Source organism: Lethenteron reissneri, chromosome 62 (genome assembly GCF_015708825.2).
Source record: "Lethenteron reissneri isolate LAM-NWPU_2019-01 chromosome 62, ASM1570882v1, whole genome shotgun sequence".
In the NCBI taxonomy this organism is placed as follows: Eukaryota; Metazoa; Chordata; class Hyperoartia; order Petromyzontiformes; family Petromyzontidae; genus Lethenteron; species Lethenteron reissneri.
Window position 1 is genome coordinate 6455083 of NC_083840.1, and position 18635 is coordinate 6473717.

The 18635-nt window shown below is 53.0% G+C and overlaps 1 protein-coding gene across 2 annotated transcripts in view; it reads left to right on the plus strand.

The window, feature by feature from the left end:
* The first annotated feature begins 248 nt into the window (after nt 1–248).
* The window catches only part of LOC133358608 (glycogen synthase kinase-3 beta-like), a 36324-nt gene continuing 17937 nt past the window's right edge, over nt 249–18635 (plus strand). The window contains exons 1-2 of one of the 2 annotated variants that reach the window (XM_061576995.1): nt 249–1906; nt 2170–2363. In XM_061576995.1, the coding sequence (XP_061432979.1) occupies nt 1819–1906; nt 2170–2363 (282 nt within the window). In that variant the 5' untranslated portion in view covers nt 249–1818. The remainder of the gene's footprint in view (nt 1907–2169; nt 2364–18635) is intronic. The other variant, XM_061576996.1, reaches the window with a different exon arrangement.

An 18635-nucleotide genomic window follows, 5' to 3' on the forward strand; every position in this document is an offset into this window, starting at 1 on the left:
CTACATGACTATACCGAAAGAACCAAGAAGATGAACCCCTGCAGTCACGAAACCTTTAAATCAGATGCCAAAATACAATTTTAAAAACATCGATTCGATTCCCACATTTATAGAATCGACATTGAGCGCAATCGCGTTCCGTATTAAAAAAAACTCGATTCGATTCCGATTCCGTTGTTAACACCGGCGGCGGGCGGCGGGGCTGGGCGTGGGGTGAGCCGAGTGCGAATCGCGGCACCTTCAGAATCGATTCCGCCCATCGTGGAGAAGAGACTGTAGGTCATTTTTAAGAGGAGATCTGCGGCTTGCTCCTCCGCCTCGGCTCTTCGCGCCCTCGGCCGGCAGTCTCGAGGCGAGGCGAGCAGTGGAGAAGAGCCCGCGGCGGCAGCGGCAGCAGCAGCTCACGAGTGTTGGGAAGCTGTTGGGGGTGGGGGGGGGAGAGACGCTGTCTCTGAGCCGGTGGGGCGGCTCGCCGCAGCCCCAGCGCCTTCTACAATCCGCGATAGAGAGACGGGTGTTACAATAGGTCGCAATTAGACGCGGGGGGGGAGAGAGAGAGACACACACGAGTGGGGCAGCAGCAGCAGCAGGAGTAGTAGTAATATTAACTCGCTCTCCTCCTCATCTCTGGAAGTCGATGTGTGCGGGCTGACGAGGTCTGGCGGCAGGGTCCGTGCCGCGTGGACGAAGAGGAGGGGGGGGGGGCGGCGTGACGAGCTCATAATCCTATTGGCGATTACAGTAATAGGGCCGGAGAGCGGCAAGTGGAGCTCTCGGGCTGCTGCTGTTGGGGGTCAGGATTGGGGGGCGTGGGGGGCTGCCTCGTGGCCTCACGACATCGGGGCTCTGCTCGTCACTTCCATTAGGGTCCAACTTTGGGGTCGGGAGCGCTGCGAGGAGATACGCAAGAGGATTCGTGTTGTAGTCGGGGGAGATAAGCAGAGCGCGTACGAATATCTTTGTTTTAAAGAGAGGCATCCAAAGTAAGCCGTGTTTCACTTAGACGAGGATAGGAGATCATTATCGGTAGCTAATCGCCTGGCGAGAGAGGGGTAGTGTGGATGAAATAGATAATCAGAGAGCAGGGGGAGATCCAGAGAAGCAAAGGACGAGGTGGAGGGGGAGGCAGCGTGAAGGAACACCACCAGCACCGTGCTACAGCTGACGGGGTCTAGCAGGAGGTCTGACATCAGGAGATCTAACAGGGGGTCTAACAGGAGATACATCAGGAGGTCTAACAGGAGATACACCAGGAGATACATCGCACACAGGGGTGGAGGTGGGGACGAGGAGACAGACAGGGAGACAGAGAGGGGGACACACACACAGGGACAGAGACACGGACAGGGAGACAGAGAGAGACACAGACAGAGAGACACACAGAGACAGACAGCGAGAGACAGACACAGAGACACAGACACACAGAGACACATAGACACACACAGAGACAGACAGCGAGAGACAGACACAGAGACACACAGACAGACACAGAGACACACAGACAGAGACACACAGAGACACAGAGACACAGACACACAGACAGAGACACAGACACAGAGACACACAGGGGGGGTAGTGTGGGGATGTGGCCTCCCCAGCAGCACACGTCGTGAGGCGCAGACCGAGAGGCGCGGGGCGAGTCGGGGCTGAAGGCGGCGGCAGAACAATAACCAGGCGGAGCAGGAGGGGGGAGATCGCTCGACACATTCACCACCACAACGACGACGTCGAGAAGATAACAACAAGAATCATCATCGTCGTCGTCCGGGTCACACCGAGAGAGGAGGAGGACGAGGAGAAGGAGGACGAGGAGGGGCGATGAGTGGACGGCCCCGCACCTCGTCTTTCGCCGAAGGCCCGAACCGGGCCGCGCAGCCATCGCTCTTCGGGAACCTCAAAGTCAGCCGTAAGTTCCGCGTGAACGCCATCGGATCGACACTCTTCGTCGCGACGTCAGGACGACGTTGGGACGACATTAGGACGACAACGACAGCCCGCAGCACGCGCAGAGCCCCGCGTTCGATTTTACGTTTAGTGTTCACTTCGCTCGGCTCTGGGCGCTGTCGTTGCTGATACAACAGCAGCAACAGCAGCAGTAGCCGTAGCCGACGATGGTGTTGTGTGTGTTGTGTTTGCTGCTGTTGTTGATTGACTCCCCCTTAATCTAAGGGGATAAAGACGGCGGCAAGGTGACGACCGTCGTGGCGACACCGGGCCAGGGGCCCGAGCGGCCCCAGGAGGTCTCCTACACCGACACGAAGGTGATCGGCAATGGCTCCTTCGGGGTCGTGTACCAGGCCAAGCTGTGCGACAGCGGGGAGATGGTGGCCATCAAGAAGGTGCTGCAGGACAAGAGGTTCAAGGTAAGGAGACGGCTACATTATCTCTCTCTCTCGCTGCTGGTGGTGGTTGTTGTGTGTGGGTCGTGTTGGGGGGGGATTGTCGGCTCCGTTGTCGTTTTGCGAGTTTCATGTCGAGCCGAGGAGCACTGCCGAGGTTCTGCTATAGTAATGGAGCATTGTGTGTGGATGTGTGCTGCTGCTACTGCTGCTGTACTGTGTGGTGCACAGTCTAAAGACGGCGGTGGTTTGAGTTGACGATTTGATCCCCATCTTTACTCGCCGCGGTGGGAATCTCGACCGCGTTATATCCAGTTTATGCATCCCGACAGATGATCTTCACGTGATGACGATCATCGTCAAATCAGTCATCTTTAGCGTAGATCTTTATCGGCCAAGATCAATCACACTTCACGAGCCGCCGCCCGTTGCATCTCGTAACCAACCTGCCGACGTTAACCATAATTCAACTCTTAACACGTGAGCCGATGTACTCGAAACCAACACCGCTCCCGCCTCCACGCTCCGTAGTTTTTCTCGCCACACAAATCAACAGTTGTGTCAAATCGACTTTATTTTTTTTGTACAAATTCGAATTTTAAACGAAATTTTATTCGCAACCGACGACCGCCCCCGAGGAAGCTCGGCGCGAGGAAGCCGCCATTGCAGGGCGGCGTCTTCCTCGCGCCGAGGGGAGGAGGAGGAGGTGGTGGGGAGAGACCGCGGCCGCTCTCGCTACGCGGGGCGGCCGAGAGAAGCCCTCGCGTCGTCGGCCGCCGTCGGTCGATGAGCGCCGTCGTCGTCGTGAGGGGAGAGGCGGCAACATTCGTGTCGTTGTTCGCCTCTCGGCCCCCTTCACGGCGCGGCCTGGGTCTTCTTGTCGCAGCCTGCCGGGGGGGGGGGGGGGGAGGCCGCCATTGTTCGCGAGCGAGCGAGAGGAAACGAAATCAAATCGAGCGAAACGCCGCCCGGCGCGTAGTCCGCGCCTCTCGGAATCCGTCACAAAGTGTTTAAAACGACGTTGGGAGTCGTTTTAAAACAGCGCCCCGCCGCGTAGGAGCCGGTTTGCTCGATCCACCCGTAGGCCCCCACGGTCTTTGCTTGCGCCTACGGTGCTCGCCTGAGCGGCTTGGCCGGGGCGGGCGGCGTCCCGGTCGGCAGGGGGAGGCCAGGCGAGGCCGAGGCTCCTACCCCGCCCATGGGGGCCCGAGCCCCGCCATGTTAAAAATCTCAGAGAGAGAGAGAGGGGGGGGTGGAGGTGGGGGGGGTGGGGGGGGGGTGGAGGTGGGGGGGTGGGGGGTGGAGGTGGGGGGGAGTGGGGTGGGGGTGGGGGGGACCTCCCAAGTGGAGATGGAGCGAGGCGGAGCGACGCGTGATTTCGCGACGCTCACCGTGAACGTCGAGCGCGATGGGAGGGACGCCGTGGGGTAGTGGGGGCGTTGGAGACGGACGACCTCATCCAGCAGTGGATTTGATCATAGATGCTACTGCTGCTGCTGCTGAAACAAAGCAAGACGATCATGTAAAGGATCATGAAATTGCGGAAGGGTTAAGGAACCCGACCATTTGCGATGTGGTGCGTGTGCGGTTCTGGCTATGCTTAAGAACTGGGATGCAGGCGAAAAAAAAAAACCCCCGTGAAAGAAGGGGTCATGTGGGTGCGTCCCCGTGAGAGATGGAGCAATGCTGTCGGATGGGAGTGCGGCACGGGGCTCGGTGGATTGATGTCATCCTCTGTGTCGTGAGAGATGGCGACTGCTCTGGAGTGAGCTTTTCATTCGGCACTGCATTGTGCCATTGCCGACGATCATTAATGCCGAGTTCTGCCGTGGAAGGGCTGGAAGCCTGACACGTGACACAAGTCCAGCTGAGACTCAGTAACTACATCGTGATCGTCAGCATCGTCAGCCATGGTCATGAGCGGTGCATCGTAATAATCAGCCGTGCTCCGTTCACTGCTGGATGAAGTCCTCCCGCAAGCTGTCGCTGTCTCTCGCGAGCCCGCGATGGAATCGGCCAAGTGCCCACCGCTAATTTCGGCGCAAAATTTCCTTCCGTGGACGACCTCTCTGACGCCTTCCATTGCTTGGCTGCCACTCCATCATTCTCGACCACCTTCCATCTCTGCTTGCGTCTCTACACTCCGTCGGTGACAGCCACCGTAGCTGGGCAAGGTTTGAGAGCCGATTGTCGGGAACGTCACAAAAGAGAGATGGGGAAATGAAATTGGCTCGTGTACAGAAGGTGCCAGGTGGAGTTGCTACATCGCAGAATCGTGACAGATGCTGATGGCTTGATGGGCCAGGGATGACTCAATCCTGCGGTGGATTGAACGTGACCGACAATTGATAGTCTATGGAATAAATCGGTCCCATATTGCATCCCCTTTATACATTATGCAGCATTGGATTGATCATGACTGATTTTGATTGATGATTGTAATTTGTGGAATTATCGGTGCCTCGCATTACAAGCGGTCGCTGAATCTCTGCTGTATAATTCCATGCCATGACTTGTGGGTCCACCCTTCTGTGGTTGCCCATGATGAGCCTTTCTCTGAACCAGGCACACTCCTGCGAAGCACTGGCAGAAAGCACATCAGCAGGGTGTGTACATTTCCGCACCCTCGCAAATGCATCTGGTCAAATTACCCCCCGCAACCAGCTTGGCAGGGGAGGCTATCATCCAGCAGTGAGCTCTACGTGTATACTGTCCATACAAATACGAAGATCCCCTCCCCCCTACAGCAATAAAGACTGTTGAGGCTAGTTGTATCAGCGAGTACACATTATAATTACTGGCATGGCACACGAGGGGCCGGTGTGGCTAGCACTATGCCAGGCCACATTTCTCCCCCAGTGCTGAACTTCACACACCAGAGTGGAGTGAATCTGTCGAACCCAGAGTGGAGTGATGCTGTAGAACCCAGAGTGGAGTGATGCTGTAGAACCCAGAGTGGAGTGATGCTGTAGAAGCCACAGTGGAATGATTCTGTAAAATCCACGGTGGATTGAACATGGCTGACGAATCGCGCAATTCTGTAGAATACAGAGTGGATTGGATCTTTAGAATACACAGCGGAGTGGATGTGTAGAGTCTATGTAGAAGTGATGCTGACTGACTGGTGGGCAAAAATAAGAAGGGACTGGTAGCCCACAGAGGGAACCCGCCAGAGAGTACATTCCCCGTGGAGTTGGAGCGATGAAATCCAGTCGTGTGCACAAGTCCGACGGATTGTTACATCGCCACACCACGAGAGATGGTAACGGCTTGGGCAGGTCTAGCAGTGGAGAGCCCGTGGCTGATGGTAATGGGAATACCTTTATCTGACGAGCAGGTTCGAGTCCGTTCACAGTGATGCTGTGCTCCCACGGGTGACTGCGATCCCTGCCGGCTAGTTCCAGGATATTCCTAGAAAGTCCCAGCCGTGGGATTCGGGGACTCGGCCACTCCCATTCTCTCGCTCCTCCTTTCCCTCCACAGCCGGAAGGAATTCAAAGTGATTTCCTGCTTCAACAAGCATTGAGGCACGAGTACTCATCTCTTTACAGCCCTGAGCAATTGGTGGAAGTTCCACATTCCTACTGTGTTGGTGGCATATAATAGGATAACCACTGTCGACTTACCCACGAAGGTACTCATTTTGACGACCCTTGAGGGATGATGGGCTGAGTTAATACCCCCATTTTACTTGGGCATGACGTGCAAGTGGGTGAGCTTGGCAGTAGTAACGTATTCATTGTCATCGGTCCTGGACGATCCGCTGTTGGATGAAGACCTCAAGCCGTCACCATTACTCATGGCCCTGTGATGTGACGATCAGTCGAGCACCTGGGCAGAGCTGACTTCATCTCTCCATCTCCTCGGTGGTCTTCCAGGTGATGGGCTGAGTCAATACCCCCCAGTGGCGGATATGGTAACTACCACGCCTGCTACGCAGGACGTCGTTGGTTCGATCCTCACCCTGACGCCTGTATATTTTGAGTTTGCATGGTTTCCCCGTGGTTGCGTGGATTTTTGTGCAGTGTCCTCTGGTTTTTTGTTCCATTCCTTGGCTGCTTCCACTTATTATTCTGGAGCATCGGCCATCGCCGTCCCTTCTAGCCGAGACATGTCCTGCCCAAGCCCAATTTTCTTAACACTGAAAATTAAGTCTCTATCCTGCGTGTGTTCTCTAATCAACGTGTTCCTTTTTGTCTCCTGACGAGAGCTGATTTTAAATGGAAGCCTGTTCAATGACATGCAATTTTGTTCCATGTGCATCAGAGTACAAATGCATATTGCCGAGTTAAATACTTAAGCTTGGACACGTGGCACGGACAATTTGAGGCGTGGGTTTTCTTCGTATGGTTCGTAAATGAGAATACAAATTTTCTTCTCATTGTGTCACTGCTGGACGATGTCCTCCCTGCACTGTTAAGTCATTTGGGTTGCTTGACCATACTTCGCCACGCTGGTCACTGGGGCGTGTTGAAGGGGTCGGTGGGGAGGGGATTCCGATATCGCCACTGCAAAGCAGGTCGGGTGGGGAGGCTGTAGGCGAGCGAGTGGCTCACAATCACGAGCTTGCGGGTTCCACACCATAGTTGGTTGACTTGGCCCATCATCCTTCTAGGGGTAGACAACACAATTATTACAAAGTGGGGAAGATCAACAGTGGCTGTGCAATGGATAGACTCGTTACCGCCATAGGAATGTGGAATGTCCACCTCTCGGGGTTGGAAACTGAAGGATGAGCGCCGCTTATTTTAGAGCAGGAAATCACTTTGAACTTTTTTTGACTGCGACCGGTCATCGCTGGGATTGGAAATAGGACACTGGATTCGTAGCGCAGCACGCTAACCGCGGCGCCACTGCTCTCCCACCCCTAACGATGTAAACTTTGGTGGTAAATTATTTGTTAATGCCCCATTTGTGGTGTTTAGGGTCCGTCACGATGACACCAGATGAGTGGCAGTTTGTGAGCAGATCTGGGGAGACGATCTTGCAAAACGTAACATCCGCCGTGGTGAAGAGGTAAAAAGCAACGTGCAAAGCCATTCTCAATCCACTGTCGGATGAAACGAGAGGTTTTGACCATACTTCACCTCTTTGGTTATCATTCGGGTTTGTGAATCGATGACGTGGAAGGGAAGTGGGGGAGGTCTGACGATCGGCCTGGATATGGTTTGACGTTAGCCCTCGGCCGGGACGTCGACCTCTCCTCGTGCGCTAGGTGTTCCGCGCGTTGCCCACCAGGGTTGCCTGGCGTTGACAGATAAGAGCGGTTGGCAAACAGCGGCGGGCTCTGTCCCAGTTGCAGTACAGCAACGTGGTGTGAATACTTTGTGTGTGGAGCGGGGGGGTGTCTATTAACACACACAGCTTGTCGAGACGCAAGGGTGCCGCTCTTATCAGAGATGCTCATTCCATTGCTAGTTAAAGACATCTTCATGTAAACTTGTTAATTACTAATGGATATGTTATTGTTGTATACATTTTCATATATAGTATCATTGCGTCCCTGTATTTTATAATTCGACTACGTATGTTCGGGGCGGGGGGGGGGTGTTATACATGAGAGGTGCTTTATGTAAGGTTTGTCATTGTATATAAAAAACTTTCATATCCTTTTCCCCACATTTAATCCCGATTTGTGTCACATCAGCGGAGAACCTGGTGGATACCCAAGCACAACCGCGGTGGAGAACACACAAACCCCACACACACAGGAAGGTGCCCCAGTCGAGAATTTACCCCATGGGCCCTTCTCACCCACCGCTGAGGTGCCGCCCACCTCCCTGCCGCCCTCGGAGCTGGGATTTCCCCATTCTGAAACAAGCCGATCGTGTTAATGTAACGGTTTGGGGAGGGGGGCGGTTACTGTTACTGTGCGTATATTGCGCGAGTGGTCCTGTGACCGTAACGGTGTAAAGGAAATGACTTCCTCAAAAAAAGAGCCGCTGTTATCGTGCAGACGCATACCTGGGGGGTCACGGAGCCGTCGGGGCCCTGATTAAGCTTGGGTTGGTGAATTGGGGGGTCCTGATTAAGCTTGGGTTGGTGAATTGGGGGGTCCTGATTAAGCTTGGGTTGGTGAATTGGGGGGCCCTGATTAAGCTTGGGTTGGTGAATTGGGGGGTCCTGATTAAGCTTGGGTTGGTGAATTGGGGGGTCCTGATTAAGCTTGGGTTGGTGAATTGGGGGGTCCTGATTAAGCTTGGGTTGGTGAATTGGGGGGCCCTGATTAAGCTTGGGTTGGTGAATTGGGGGGCCCTGATTAAGCTTGGGTTGGTGAATTGGGGGGTCCTGATTAAGCTTGGGTTGGTGAATTGGGGGGCCCTGATTAAGCTTGGGTTGGTGAATTGGGGGGCCCTGATTAAGCTTGGGTTGGTGAATTGGGGGGCCCTGATTAAGCTTGGGTTGGTGAATTGGGGGGCCCTGATTAAGCTTGGGTTGGTGAATTGGGGGGCCCTGATTAAGCTTGGGTTGGTGAATTGGGGGGTCCCTGATTAAGCTTGGGTTGGTGAATTGGGGGGCCCTGATTAAGCTTGGGTTGGTGAATTGGGGGGGCCCTGATTAAGCTTGGGTTAGTGAATTGGGGGGTCCTGATTAAGCTTGGGTTGGTGAATTGGGGGGCCCTGATTAAGCTTGGGTTGGTGAATTGGGGGGCCCTGATTAAGCTTGGGTTGGTGACTTGGGGGGTCCTGATTAAGCTTGGGTTGGTGAATTGGGGGGCCCTGATTAAGCTTGGGTTGGTGAATTGGGGGGCCCTGATTAAGCTTGGGTTGGTGAATTGGGGGGCCCTGATTAAGCTTGGGTTGGTGAATTGGGGGGCCCTGATTAAGCTTGGGTTGGTGAATTGGGGGGCCCTGATTAAGCTTGGGTTGGTGAATTGGGGGGCCCTGATTAAGCTTGGGTTGGTGACTTGGGGGGCCCTGATTAAGCTTGGGTTGGTGAATTGGGGGCCGTGAGCTGTGCACCGAACGACTTGCACAATTCCAGAAATTGTGCGAGTTTAGACTTGTCGACCCAGCTTCCGATTCCGTACGGTGGGGGGTGGGCTGGGGATTGTGTAATTTTCACGCGAGTGCTTTAGGGGTGGTGGTGGTGGTGGTGGTGGTCGAGGCTCTGGCGAAGGTGCTGTGTTTCACGGGCGGATATAGTCCGCCGGTAGGGGGTGATCTCGTCACGTTTAATCCCAATTGAGTAATTTGCGGTGTGATTTTTGCTAATTTGGGAAATTTGAACCCCGACACAGGAACACAAATACTGGATAATTTCTCATTAATTTAAGGGGGTCCTTTAACGTCCACTCTGAAGCAGATGGGGCCTAGTATTTTTTATGGCTGAAACACACTGCAGTTATACCCAGGTTGGTCTACCGGATTCAAACCATGAACTTCTGCAGCGAGCGGCGGGAGCGCTTCCCACCGGGCCACGTCGCTGCGCCGAAGTGACCTCGGCGGTAGTTCTGTGACGTCGTCTTCCAGGACCATCTCCGAAACGGGGTGGTGCACTGCTGTCTGCGAGGGTTTTCAGAATGGAAACTTCTTCGTGTGGTGACGTGATGCTGATCGCACAGTTGGAATGTAGTTGGGTGGTGGGGGTGGCAGTGCAAAAAAAAATCTCGAAATGTTGACAAAAAGTCTTTTCATGCCAGTTGCTATTGACGGAACTGCATGCATGCAGACAATCTAGGAGATGTTTCATTTGGGCTATGGCTCCGAATCCCGTATTAACCCATCCAGCACAGAGACCCTGTGTGTGTGTATTTTAGAGTTCCGTAGTCTGGAATACACCAATATCCAGATCACGTGGAATGCACCCAGTCTCATCCGGGCTCCGAAGCTAAGCAGGTTTGGCCCTGGAGAGCGCTTGGATGGGCTGCTGCTGCGTTGCCAGTGGTGCACAAATAACGAAGCGATTCAACACGTCCGTTGAGGACACAACAGCGTGAGTGGCCCATTACTAGGGAAGGTACATGTAATCGGCGACGTTTTGGGCAACGGCCCTTCTTCGTGGCACACGCACAACAGGTTGTAGGCTGCGGGGGCGGGCAGTGGATGAAAATAAATGTTTAAAATTCTATTGTACTTCTGTGTTCCCAACACAATATCCCCTCCGTGCCTTCGTCGAGCGGCGTGGTGAGGAGTGGTCTATTACCGCCCCTGCAAAACGTGCACCGTGTGGGGGAAGGCTCTCATCCAGCAGTGGATTGACAGACGGGGCTGCACGTGTATATTCTGGCTTTGCAGCACCACTGTATCGTTTCATCTGAATAAGGTCACGTGGAAATCTTGACTTGAAGCTTTCGTGACTGCAGGAATTAATATTCTTTGGGTCTTTCGGTAAAGTGACGTTGATTGGTTCAAAGAAAATAACAAGTTTTTTGTAATTTTTTTTGTTATTTTCTTTGAACCTATCTACGTGACTTTACCTAAAGACCCAAATAAACAAGGCCATGTGGGTTTGACAGGCATCGTCAAGGACAGCGGCGCTATTTAATAAATAAACAGATGCTCACCTTGTGGCGATGTACAGGAAGGACGTTACCGTTGTGCGGGGCAAAGCCCATCTTTGAGCGGGGCCTGGTGGTTACCGCGCGTCTGCGATCTGGCGCTTTGAAGGCAAGGGTTAGTGGATCACGTAAAGGTTTGTGAGACTCCAAGAAAACCGCTATGGGCTGCATTGAAGGTGGCTCTGAGAAGGGACTACAGCAAGTGAGCTCATCAACCCATCCCTGTGGGCAATTTGAGCGCTATTCCCTTGTAATTAACGTGTGCGGTCTTTCTCCGGGTCCACTATTTTTCTTTCGCACCACACAAATCGCTGAACTGAAATTCCCAACGTAGCAGAGGCCCGAGTACACAGTGACTTAACGACATCACACAAATGTTTATACGTTCGATTTAAGGTAAGATTTTACCGTAACTCCGAGTAAGACGGTTATAATATTGGACATTTCTGAAGTTGAGACATCTTACGATTGGTCCGTTTATGATCGTATATCCAGCATAACTGAAAAAAAAATAATACTCGGCTGATAAGTGTCGACACCGGTCCGGAACTTTGCTTACTCTGAATCATTGCTGCTGAAATTATCCACTCCCAGAGGGCCATGTGGCTGATGTTTTGTGCAAGAAATACTTGATGTGTGAGTGGAAGGCTTTAATTTGTTTGAGAAGCCGATATGCGAAGGAGGCGTATCCGGTACCTGCTCGTCTCATCTCATTGCTGTCACCATGAAGCCACCCCACCTCCTGCCCCCCCTCCACCACCACTGCTGAGCGCACTCCTCCCCCCCCCACTCGGGGAATGGGCGGGGCCTATATGGAGGAGGTGGGGCCTGACGAAGGGGGCGGTTCCTATAAAGGAAAGGCACAGAGGCCTCGTCATTTAGAATGATGGAAGCATTGCATCAAGGGCAGCGGCAGCAGCAGCAGCAGTGTGGATTTAGTGCCGCAAACGTGGCCACAGGCTACTTGTTTATTTAGCTTGTATAGTCTCAATTATGCTAAGTGGATGAGACTCAACGACGGACGTTTCGGATCGTAGCCTGGCGGTCGAGACTCAACGATGGAGTCTCAGCCAGAGGAAGCAACGTTCGTACAGCTGCCACCTCCGGCAGTGGCGGTAGCAAGCAATTGCAGGGCTGCACCTTTGCCCTACGTTGAACAAAACTCGACGCACTTAGCAACCACACTGGCCTCAAAATAAATAATACGTAATAATTTACATTTGTACGGCGATGCGTCACCGTGTATGGAAAGCAGGGAAATGAGACGGAGCCAGCAGCGTAAACGGCCAGGGCAAGATTTAAGTAGCTCTCAGGGTTCCGATTGTCTTATCAGACGCAACGCGTTCCATAGGCTGGCGACGTTTCGAGCAGTGGCCCTGATTCATGGTTTTGTGTGCTATGAAGAAAGGGCCGTAGCCCCAAACATCACCTGTTTTTTCTATATTTATATTTTTTCACTTGAAGGCCACGCACACTGGCTTGTTGACGAATGTCAGTTGTGTAGTGTTGAATGTGCTTGCGCACCACCGCCAATGCAGCATCGCCGACGTAATTTGTTTTCGTGCGACGCTGAGATGTGCTGCAAGCGCCGTGCCCGTCGCCTTCGTACGCTTGTGAATTTTGCGGAAGATAAAATCTTTAAAAAAATGTCTCCCTCGGAGATGAATTCTGGGCTGATAAGCCATGCCTTCTATAAATAGCTGTCAATGTGTACAGTCTCTGTCCCTTATGATATTAATGTGCAGGTAGAGCTTTGCCCGAGTGCAGACGCCGCGGTTTCTTCACCAAGACGTCTAATCACAATAATTTCAACTTGAAATGCTCCGCACAGTTCTTCACTCACTGTGTCCCGGTTAAAATAATTCACAGCCCTTTGTCATCGCACTGCTGGATGAGGGCCTCCCCCTGCGCCATACGAGTCGCGCAGGTTATTTGACTTTACTTTGTTGCTGATTTTAGGCGGCGATCGGGGGGAAAAAACGAGGAAGCATTCACGAAAAGTACAACAAGCGTATTTGTGGTTAGTCTGACGAATGCACCGCGACTTACGGCGTTGTAGGCGCCCACTGCGCTGTTACCATAACATCACCGTGGCCATCGCCACCACCCTGCGTGATCACGCACGTTCACTGTCTTCGCCATCGTGGCCGGAAATGTCGTTCAACACCTCCGTTACCGTCATCAACAGCGGCGTCATCGTTACATCTCTTGTCGTCGTCGGCCGCGATCAATACAGCTTTGTGATAAAGGCATCCCTAGTTCGTCGGTATCTCTCACGATTCTGAAATGTAAAAAAAAAAATCCATCTAGCGCCCCCCACATGGGCCGATTTCATCGCTTCATCTCCTTGGCGACGTCCTTTCGGACGCGTCCCATTTCTCGGGTGCGACCCATTGCTCGTCTGCGACACCGTCATTACGCTTTGCCCATCGATCATCCTTTCTTGCCATGACTTGTCCTGCCCAAGCTCACTGCTGTTGGTAAATTGAGCAGCATCTCTTGAGAGTCGTCCGTTGTAGGAGCGTGTAGCGGTGGCTGCAATTCATTTTTATTCGGTGCTTCTCGGCCGTATTCACTCCACGGCAAAGATTTCCACTGCTCACTTCACAGCAGGAAGGCACGACTCCCATCATGCATTGGGTGCGTGTCATGTGGACAACACATCGCACATACATTGCTCTCAGCATTGTCTAGATCACTAGCTCAAGAGATTTAACAACACTCAAAGGTGTTCTGCTCGCTCGCAAGCAGCAGCGTGGAGGGTGCAACTCCCGTCCACTGGCCTCGCACGCATCTCCCCGTGACCGCCACATTGCGCGGACGAGTTTGGGAGCGTTTGTACCCGCAACGTGGTTGTCTCTTGCATGCACGGAAGGGGTGATGAGTGTTTGTCCTGCTGCTGTTTGTCAGCGGGCGCACCTTTGAGTGTTGTTCAGTCTGGCTGTTATGCGTTGGGTGAGAGCTTGGGTTATATGGTGGGTTGTGTCATTGCTGCTGAAGCGGCATTAAAGTAATTTATGGAGGGGGGCGAGCAGCTCCGGGGGGGGGGGGGGGGGGGGGGTTTATATGGTTGTGCCAGAGACGCTGACTCGGTACTGCTGGGATACTGGCTGTAAGTCCAGTTCCAGCCACCCAGCCGTGAATATTGTGCTTCTGTATGCGCAGGGAGCAACCTTGGTGTCGTGGTTAGCACGCTGCACTTGCAACGTGAAGTCACGGGCCGTTTGAAATTAAGTCGTGGGCCGTGTGAAATAAAGCCTTGAATGTATGTTGAACGTCTCGCACCGTACGTAGCCAACCGTGCTAATCGGAGGTGCGGGGGAAGGACAACAAACTAAACACATAAAGCAGTTGTAAAAGAAATACATTTTCAATCCAAAATGAGTTTTCTACGTATAGGGCCGTATGTAATGAAGGCTCGGTCCGTGTGAAATGAAGTCATGGGTCACGTGAAATGAAGTCGTAAGCCGTGTCGGGCCATGTGCCGTAGGTCTCCCACGGCGGCGTGCCGACTCTTTCCTCGGGTAAGCCGATACGTTCACACCGTCAAAGTGTGGCTCGCTTGATAAGGCGCTTGGATACTGAAACTCAACACGCAGGGCGGCTGCTGCTGCTGCTGTCCACGAAGAAACACAATAGGACGCCTCACAAAGCCGCCCTCACTCACACGCTTTAGGCCGTTGTTAAATAATTAGCGCATGCAGACCGTTATTAAATAATTGGCGTGCGCACCGTGCAGTTAGCAATGGCCAGGACCCAGCCGAGGAGCCGAGAGCATCTCCCGGACGGACAAACTCAATAGTATTCGGCCACGCGCATTCTATTTAAATTCCTTAATTAGAACTCGTTCTCAACTGTGACGGCTAGAGTACATTCTATACGAAACCGCGGTGAGCACCACTTAATTCTTGCGTGTGCGTTTGGCTTGAGTGCGTTGTTCACTGTATAAACGCAATGCTGTATAATTTCTAGATTTTTTAAAAAATGTTTGTGTGCAACGCGTCATTGCGTGTTTGCTTTAGTGTGTGCATGTCAATCGACACCCTGGACCCTTGCAAACAAGATTTTCCATCTCAAAGGATTTTCCAGGTGAAATAGCGAATAAAAAAAATACGTGTCATAAATAATACAACTTAGATGTCGCTTGGGGGGGTTGGATCTCGGAGTCTCTCGGAGACTCGCAATGGCCGTGTCGGAGACTGCGAGCCTGGGTTCAAACTCCGGGGCCCACGTTTCCTCCCTCTCCAGGGGCTTGAGTTTTTCACATCTCCATCCGTTGGATAACGGCCCCGCGGAAGCGGACGTCCCGGAGCTGCTCCTCGAGATGGCTGCTGCGCACGTGCCGCCCCCCCCCCCTCGGGCCACTGGCAGTAGGGGACGGCACCGTCCCGCTCGCTCTGCCTTACCAGGGGGGAGTGTTTCTGTGACGTAATCGTCATGTGGGGGGGAATTAAACCCCCCTCCCCACGGTCCTAGCACGTATCGGTGCCGAACCGTCGGTGATGTTAACACCACCGCCCCCAAGTACTAAATCATTTTAAGCCAAGTCATCCTGGGGGTAACCTCAGCTGGGCTCGTATACCTAAAAGGATACTATTCAGGAAGAGAATACCACTTAACACGCACGCACGCACATCACGTACATGCACATCATGGTCATCGCACGCACATCACACGTACTTGACACAACACACACTTGGCACAACACACACGCACTTCACACACGCACTTCACAAGCACTTCACACACGCACCTCACACGCACGTCACAAACACATCACACACGCTTGACATCACATTACACGCACATCGCATGCGCAAAATAAAGGCAAAGATCCCCCATATAGCCCTGTAACAGACTTGACAAGAGCTGTTGGTGAGCACTGGCAGCATTGGCTTGAGAATCAAGTTTATACCAAGGTACAAGGCCTCTTTAATGGTGGCACACAGTGCTCATGTTTACACACCGCATCACCTCCTCGTTTAAAGCGAAGTGGACCCAGGGGAGGCCCAAGGACAGGTTGAAATATTTGCCACTTTTATTAGTCGTGAGCGGGAGTTGAATTTGTGTCGCCGAGTTGGTAGCGGTGTACTAACCGCGGCACCACCGTTCCCCACACATGACACACGCGTCACACATATCGCACAGACACACGCAAACTTGGCACACCGTTGACCGAGCAACAGGTTTTGTGCATCCTATAAACACAGATCACATTTTCAAGGACGCGCTTGACCTAGCGCCTGCGCAATGACGCAGGAGGAGCATGTCAAGGAGAACTGGAGGTACTACCCTAATGGCAGAGTTTCTTTCTGTGCCATAGCGACCCGCAGACTCGCACAGAGACCCACAGACTCGCACAGAGACCCACAGACTCGCACAGAGAAGCACAGACTCGCACAGAGACCCACAGACTCGCACAGCGACCCACAGACTCGCACAGAGACCCCGCAGACTCGCACAGAGACCCCGCAGACTCGCACAGAGACCCACAGACGCGCACAGAGACCCAGAGACTCCCACAGAGACCCTGCAGACTCGCACAGAGACCCAGAGACTCCCACAGAAACCCCACAGACTCCCGCAGACTCCCACAGAGACCCACAGACTTTGTTAAGTGGAAACCAATGCATCGAGTTGCATTGGTTTATCAGGCTATACATTGCTTATGAGAGTAGAGTAAGGAGAAACGAGTTGTATATTCAGCGACTTTGCATGCTTATTACGACGCTTGTGGGGGGTGACGCTGCTGCTGTGTGATTGCGATTGAGTAATTCGCTTTTTCAGAATTGGGTTCTTTTGGTAAAACCAGTTACTGTGTGTGTGCTTGGCTATGGGAGGAAACTGGAGACCCCAGAGGAAACCCACGCAGAACAGCGTGAGATCATACAAACTCCACTCTGTAGAACAGGGGGAGATCATACACACTCCACTCTGTAGAACAGGGGGAGATCATACAAACTCTACTCTGTAGAACAGGGGGAGATCATACAAACTCCACTCTGTAGAACAGGGGGAGATCATACAAACTCCACTCTGTAGAACAGGGGGAGATCATACAAACTCCACTCTGTAGAACAGGGGGAGATCATACAAACTCCACTCTGTAGAACAGGGGGAGATCATACAAACTCCACTCTGTAGAACAGGGGGAGATCATACAAACTCCACTCTGTAGAACAGCGTGAGATCATACAAACTCCACTCTATAGGATCGGGGGTGATCATACAAACTCCACTCTGTAGAACAGGGGGAGAACATACAATCTCCACTCACTCTGTAGTACAGCGTGAGATCGTACAATCTCCACTCTGTAGATCAGGGGGAGTACATACAAACTACACTCTGTAGATCAGGGGGAGTACATACAATCTCCACTCTGTAGAACAGGGGGAGATCATACAAACTCCACTCTGTAGAACAGGGGGAGATCATACAATCTCCACTCTGTAGATCAGGGGGAGAACATACAATCTCCATTCTGTAGAACAGTGTGAGATCGTACAATCTCCACTCTGTAGATCAGGGGGAGAACATACAATCTCCACTCGCACTCACTCCGTAGCTCAAGGGGAGGTGAGACATTTAGAACAGGATAGGCGCCCGATTCAGGAATCTTGGGACCCGGCAGGCTCCAAGTTGCGTTGGGGCACGAGCGCCGCCACCGCCCAACGTTTGTGTGCGTGCGCCCGTGTGACTAATCCGCTCCGTGGTGTGCCCCCGGTAGTTCTTCGCAAACGGGCACGTTGTTGTTGTCCGTAAACACGGTCGCTATTTTAAGGCTGTGAGCAGTCTTGCGTTGCATTGGCACGGGGGGGTGGGGGGGTGTAGTGGGGTGGGAGGTTGCAGCCACCGTGATGGCTCGCAAGTCTGGACCAGCAGCTGGCACCGGAATACCGAATTGAAACTCGCCTGGACACAACCAGCTTGGATGCCTGTGGTTTTGCGATTTGAGAGAAGGGGTTTTGGCGTAATTTTTCTTGGTTGTACTAAACATTTTTATTTTCAATAGGTTATTTTTTTAAGACTGTTTCCTTGTTGTAAGATACTCTGGAAAGTATACGCACCCGGAACTGCTGTCCCCCTGGTATCAATAATAATGTTATGTAGACCTGGTCTCGCAAAGACAAAGGTCGCGTATAGCCTTCACAGGCTTTTTGGGTCAAGTGCTGCTCGCGAGCGGTGGGTGGCCAGCACCACGCCCGGCCCCATTTGTCTCCCCAGTGGTGACCTTTACGTATTGCAAACAGTTTGGCAGTACCCTCCCGAAGCGGCCCTCGGGCTGGGTGAGACTCTCTCAGGCAGGGGGGTCCCCAACCCCCCGGGCCGCGGACCGGTTCTGGTCCGTGGCCTGTTAGGAACCAGGCCGCACAGCAGCACGAGGTGAGAGCGGTGAGTCCACGCGTGGCCCCCCGCCCATTATTTTATTATTTACCACTTCCGTCCCGCGCCTCTTTCCCGCACTGCGCACTTGTCAAAGTTTTGGTGAGCCCACAAGCCAACCCTAGTAGCCAAAATGAGTAAAAAACAAACGTTCTTTGAAAAGGGGGAAAGACCCAATGATGACCCCCCACCCCACCACCGGTCCGTGAAAAAATTGTCTTCCACGAAACCGGTCCCTGGTGCCAACAAGGTTGGGGGCGGCTGCTCTAAGGGGCAGACAAGAGCCTGGTGAGTCGAAGCGATGTGGGCACGTTTCCCAAGTCCCCTCTTCACCTCCGTCCACCCAGCGGTATATCTATTGGCCGCACCGCAGTTGAACGGCAGGGCCCTGTGTGCAGTGGGGTAAAGTGTG